The 6,000-nt window shown below is 50.5% G+C and overlaps 1 protein-coding gene across 1 annotated transcript in view; it reads left to right on the top strand.

The window, feature by feature from the left end:
* Nucleotides 1-2,535, top strand: part of LOC144487031 (CD209 antigen-like protein C) — a 48,638-nt gene extending 46,103 nt beyond the window's left edge. The window contains exon 8 of the mRNA XM_078205075.1: nt 2,250-2,535. Coding sequence (XP_078061201.1) covers nt 2,250-2,445 — 196 coding nt within the window. The 3' untranslated portion in view covers nt 2,446-2,535. The remainder of the gene's footprint in view (nt 1-2,249) is intronic.
* The last annotated feature ends 3,465 nt before the right edge of the window (nt 2,536-6,000 follow it).

Here is a 6,000-nt window from a genome sequence, read left to right on the forward strand (position 1 = left end):
GCAGTGGGATTAGTTTGGGGATTGATACAGGGCTATGGGGAGAGAGCGGGACAGTGGGATTAGGTTGTTATTGATACAGGGCTATGGGGAGAGAGCGGGACAGTGGGATTAGGTTGTTATTGATACAGGGCTATGGGGAGAGAGTGGGACAGTGGGATTAGGTTGTTATTGATACAGGGCTATGGGGCAGGAGCGGGGCAGTGGGATTAGGTTGTTATTGATACAGGGCTATGAGCGTAGATTTGATTTGATTTGATTTCATTCCTTTGATTTATTATTGTCATGTGTATTGGGATACAGGGAAAAGTATTATTTATTGCGCATTGTAGAGACAAAGCATACTGTTCATAGAGAAGGTAAGGAGAGTGCGAATATAATGTTACAGTCATAGCTCGGGTGTAGAGAAAGATCAACTTAATGCAAGTCTGACAGCAGCAGGGAAGAAGCTGTTCTCGAGTCGGTCGGTACGTGACCTCAGACTTTTGTATCTTTTTCCCGATGGAAGAAGGTGGAAGAGAGAATGTCCGGGGTGTGTGGGGGGGGGGGTCCTTAATTATGCCGGCTGCTTTTCCCCGAGGCAGCGGGAAGTGTAGACAGAGTCAATGGATGGGAGGCTGGTTTGCGTGATGGATTGGGCTACATTCACGACCTTTTGGAGTTCCTTGCGGTCTTGGGCAGAGCAGGAGCCCCAGACCAAGCTGTGATACAACCAGAAAGGATGCTTTCTATGGTGCATCTGTAAAAGTTGGTGAGAGTCGTAGCGGACATGCCAAATTTCCTTAGTCTTCTGAGAAAGTCGAGGCATTGGTGGGGCTTTCTTAACTATAAGTATCGGCATGGGGGGACCAGGACAGGTTGTTGGTGATCTGGACACCTAAAAACTTGAAGCTCTCGACCCTTTCTACTTCGTCCCCGTTGATGCAGACAGGGGGATGTTCTCCTTTACGCTTCCTGAAGTCGATGACAATCTCCTTGGTTTTATTGACATTGAGGGAGAGATTATTGTTGCCGCACCAGTTCACCAGATTCTCTATCTCATTCCTGTACTCTGTCTCGTCATTGTTTGAGATCCGACCCATTACGGTGGTGTCGTCAGCAACCTTGAAAATCAAATTGGAATGGAATTTGGCCACAGAGTCATAGGTGTCTAAGGAAGATAGTAGGGGGCTGAGAACACAGCCCTGTGGGGCACCGGTGATCAGGGTGATCGTGGAGATGGACAGTGGGATTAGTTTGGGATTGATACAGGGCTATGGGGAGAGAGCGAGAGTGTGGTATTAGTTTGGGAAATGATAATGGGTTTTGGGAAGAGCGTGGGGCAGTGGGATAAGTTTGGGATTGATACAGAGTTGCGGTGAGATAATGGGGCAGTGCGATTAGTTTGGGATTGATACAGGGCTATGGGGAGAGAGTGGGACAGTGGGGTTAGTTTGGGGATTGATACAGGGCTATGGGGAGAGAGTGGGACAGTGGGATTAGTTTGGGGATTGATACAGGGCTATGGGGAGAGAGTGGGACAGTGGGATTAGTTTGGGGATTGATACAGGGCTATGGGGAGAGAGTGGGGCAGTGGGATTAGTTTGGGGATTGATACAGGGCAATGGGGACAGAGTGGGGCAGTGGGATTAGTTTGGGGATTGATATAGGGCTATGGGGAGAGAGTGGGGCAGTGGGATTAGTTTGGGGATTGATACAGGGCTATGGGGAGAGAGTGGGGCAGTGGGATTAGTTTGGGGATTGATACAGGGCAATGGGGACAGAGTGGGGCAGTTGGATTAGTTTGGGGATTGATACAGGGCTATGGGGAGAGAGTGGGACAGTGGGATTAGTTTGGGGATTGATACAGGGCTATGGGAAGAGAGTGGGGCAGTGGGATTAGTTTGGGGATTGATGCAGGGCTATGGGGAGAGAGTGGGGCAGTGGGATTAGTTTGGGGATTGATACAGGGCTATGGGGACAGAGTGGGGCAGTTGGATTAGTTTGGGGATTGATACAGGTCTATGGGGAGAGTGGGGCAGTGGGATTAGTTTGGGGATTGATACAGGGCTATGGGGAGAGAGCGGGGCAGTGGGATTGGTTGGGATTGAAACAGGACTTTCGGGAGAGAGTGGGGCAGTGGGATTAGTTTGGGGATTGATACAGGGCTATGGGGAGAGAGTGGGGCAGTGGGATTATTTTGGGATTGATACGAGAATCTGTTGGAATTTTTTCCTAACTCCGATTGGAATTTAATGGATATCTTTCCACAGTCAAAGTGATTCTCATTGGCTGAACAACCAACCGGATAATTCGAACCATGAGGACTGTGGCACATTTTCTAAAGAGGACGGTGAAGATACATTTGGATTTAATGATGTTCGCTGCAACAGAGTTTTCCAATTTATCTGTGAGAAACCGGCTCCATCCAGCAGCGGGGCAGCTGACTTTGAGAAATATTGTCCCTGAAGAGAGACTGGGTCACAGAACGATAGACCCAGGATTTTGTAAAGATCCCCTCTCTATATCCCTCTGTTCCCAGTGTGCCCTCTCTCTATATCCCTCTGTTCCCCAGTGTGTCCTCTCTCGATATCCCTCTGTTCCCCAGTGTGTCCTCTCTCTATATCCCTCTGTTCTCCAGTGTGCCCTCTCTCTATATCCCTCTGTTCCCCAGTGTGTCCTCTCTCTATATCCCTCTGTTCTCCAGTGTGCCCTCTCTCTATATCCCTCTGTTCCCCAGTGTGTCCTCTCTCTATATCCCTCTGTTCCCCAGTGTGTCCTCTCTCTATATCCCTCTGTTCCCCAGTGTGTCCTCTCTCTATATCCCTCTGTTCCCCAGTGTGTCCTCTCTCTACATCCCTCTGTTCCCCAGTGTGTCCTCTCTCTACATCCCTCTGTTCCCCAGTGTGTCCTCTCTCTATATCCCTCTGTTCCCAGTGAGTCCTCTCTCTATATCCCTCTGTTCCCAGTGTGTCCTCTCTCTATATCCCTCTGTTCCCAGTGAGTCCTCTCTCTATATCCCTCTGTTCCCAGTGTGTCCTCTCTCTATATCCCTCTGTTCCCAGTGAGTCCTCTCTCTATATCCCTCTGTTCCCAGTGTGTCCTCTCTCTGTATCCCTGTGTTCCCCAGTGTGTCCTCTCTCTATATCCCTCTGTTCCCCAGTGTGTCCTCTCTCTATATCCCTCTGTTCCCCAGTGTGTCCTCTCTCTATAGCCCTCTGTTCCCCAGTGTGTCCTCTCTCTATATCCCTCTGTTCTCCAGTGTGCCCTCTCTCTATATCCCTCTGTTCCCCAGTGTGTCCTCTCTCTATATCCCTCTGTTCTCCAGTGTGCCCTCTCTCTATATCCCTCTGTTCCCCAGTGTGTCCTCTCTCTATATCCCTCTGTTCCCCAGTGTGTCCTCTCTCTATATCCCTCTGTTCCCCAGTGTGTCCTCTCTCTATATCCCTCTGTTCCCCAGTGTGTCCTCTCTCTACATCCCTCTGTTCCCCAGTGTGTCCTCTCTCTACATCCCTCTGTTCCCCAGTGTGTCCTCTCTCTATATCCCTCTGTTCCCAGTGAGTCCTCTCTCTATATCCCTCTGTTCCCAGTGTGTCCTCTCTCTATATCCCTCTGTTCCCAGTGAGTCCTCTCTCTATATCCCTCTGTTCCCAGTGTGTCCTCTCTCTATATCCCTCTGTTCCCAGTGAGTCCTCTCTCTATATCCCTCTGTTCCCAGTGTGTCCTCTCTCTGTATCCCTGTGTTCCCCAGTGTGTCCTCTCTCTATATCCCTCTGTTCCCCAGTGTGTCCTCTCTCTATATCCCTCTGTTCCCCAGTGTGTCCTCTCTCTATATCCCTCTGTTCCCAGTGTGTCCTCTCTTTATGTCCCTCTGTTCCCCAGTGTCTCCTCTCTCTATATCCCTCTGTTCCCCAGTGTGTCCTATCTCTATATCCCTCTGTTCCCCAGTGTGTCCTCTCTCTATATCCCTCTGTTCCCCAGTGTGTCCTCTCTCTATATCCCTCTGTTCCCCAGTGTGTCCTCTCTCTATATCCCTCTGTTCCCCAGTGTGTCCTCTCTCTATATCCCTCTGTTCCCCAGTGTGTCCTCTCTCTATATCCCTCTGTTCCCCAGTGTGTCCTCTCCCTATATCCCTCTGTTCCCCAGTGTATCCTCTCTCTATATCCCTCTGTTCCCCAGTGTGTCCTCTCTCTATATCCCTCTGTTCCCCAGTGTGTCCTCTCTCTATATCCCTCTGTTCCCCAGTGTGTCCTCTCTCTATATCCCTCTGTTCCCCAGTGTGTCCTCTCTCTATATCCCTCTGTTCCCCAGTGTGTCCTCTCTCTATATCCCTCTGTTCCCAGTGAGTCCTCTCTCTATATCCCTCTGTTCCCAGTGTGTCCTCTCTCTATATCCCTCTGTTCCCCAGTGTGTCCTCTCTCTATATCCCTCTGTTCCCAGTGTGTCCTCTCTCTATATCCCTCTGTTCCCAGTGTGTCCTCTCTTTATGTCCCTCTGTTCCCCAGTGTGTCCTCTCTCTATATCCCTCTGTTCCCCAGTGTGTCCTCTCTCTATATCCCTCTGTTCCCCAGTGTGTCCTCTCTCTATATCCCTCTGTTCCCCAGTGTGTCCTCTCTCTATATCCCTCTGTTCCCCAGTGTGTCCTCTCTCTGTATCCCTCTGTTCCCCAGTGTGTCCTCTCTCTATATCCCTCTGTTCCCAGTGTGTCCTCTCTCTATATCCCTCTGTTCCCCAGTGTGTCCTCTCTTTATGTCCCTCTGTTCCCCAGTGTGTCCTCTCTCTATATCCCTCTGTTCCCCAGTGTGTCCTCTCTCTATATCCCTCTGTTCCCCAGTGTGTCCTCTCTCTATATCCCTCTGTTCCCCAGTGTGTCCTCTCTCTCTATATCCCTCTGTTCCCCAGTGTGTCCTCTCTCTATATCCCTCTGTTCCCCAGTGTGTCCTCTCTCTATATCCCTCTGTTCCCAGTGAGTCCTCTCTCTATATCCCTCTGTTCCCAGTGTGTCCTCTCTCTATATCCCTCTGTTCCCCAGTGTGTCCTCTCTCTATATCCCTCTGTTCCCAGTGTGTCCTCTCTCTATATCCCTCTGTTCCCAGTGTGTCCTCTCTTTATGTCCCTCTGTTCCCCAGTGTGTCCTCTCTCTATATCCCTCTGTTCCCCAGTGTGTCCTCTCTCTATATCCCTCTGTTCCCCAGTGTGTCCTCTCTCTATATCCCTCTGTTCCCCAGTGTGTCCTCTCTCTATATCCCTCTGTTCCCCAGTGTGTCCTCTCTCTGTATCCCTCTGTTCCCCAGTGTGTCCTCTCTCTATATCCCTCTGTTCCCCAGTGTGTGCTATTTCATCTTTGCCACCACCTTCCCATCTCACTCCCATTCCCTTTTCCCCTCCCCCAATTGGGGTTTGATACAGGGCTATGGGGAGAGAGTGGGACAGTGGGATTAGTTTGTGGTTTGATACAGGGCTATGGGGAGAGAGTGCGACAGTGGATTAGTTTGTGGATTGATACAGGGCTATGGGGAGAGAGTGGGACAGTGGGATTAGTTTGGGGATTGATACAGGGCTATGGGGAGAGAGTGGGACAGTGGGATTAGTTTGGGGATTGATACAGGGCTATGGGGAGAGAGTGGGGCAGTGGGATTAGTTTGGGGATTGATACAGGGCAATGGGGACAGAGTGGGGCAGTGGGATTAGTTTGGGGATTGATATAGGGCTATGGGGAGAGAGTGGGGCAGTGGGATTAGTTTGGGGATTGATACAGGGCTATGGGGAGAGAGTGGGGCAGTGGGATTAGTTTGGGGATTGATACAGGGCAATGGGGACAGAGTGGGGCAGTTGGATTAGTTTGGGGATTGATACAGGGCTATGGGGAGAGAGTGGGACAGTGGGATTAGTTTGGGGATTGATACAGGGCTATGGGAAGAGAGTGGGGCAGTGGGATTAGTTTGGGGATTGATGCAGGGCTATGGGGAGAGAGTGGGGCAGTGGGATTAGTTTGGGGATTGATACAGGGCTATGGGGACAGAG

The sequence above is a fragment of the Mustelus asterias genome, unplaced genomic scaffold (genome assembly GCF_964213995.1).
Source record: "Mustelus asterias unplaced genomic scaffold, sMusAst1.hap1.1 HAP1_SCAFFOLD_555, whole genome shotgun sequence".
In the NCBI taxonomy this organism is placed as follows: domain Eukaryota; kingdom Metazoa; phylum Chordata; class Chondrichthyes; order Carcharhiniformes; family Triakidae; genus Mustelus; species Mustelus asterias.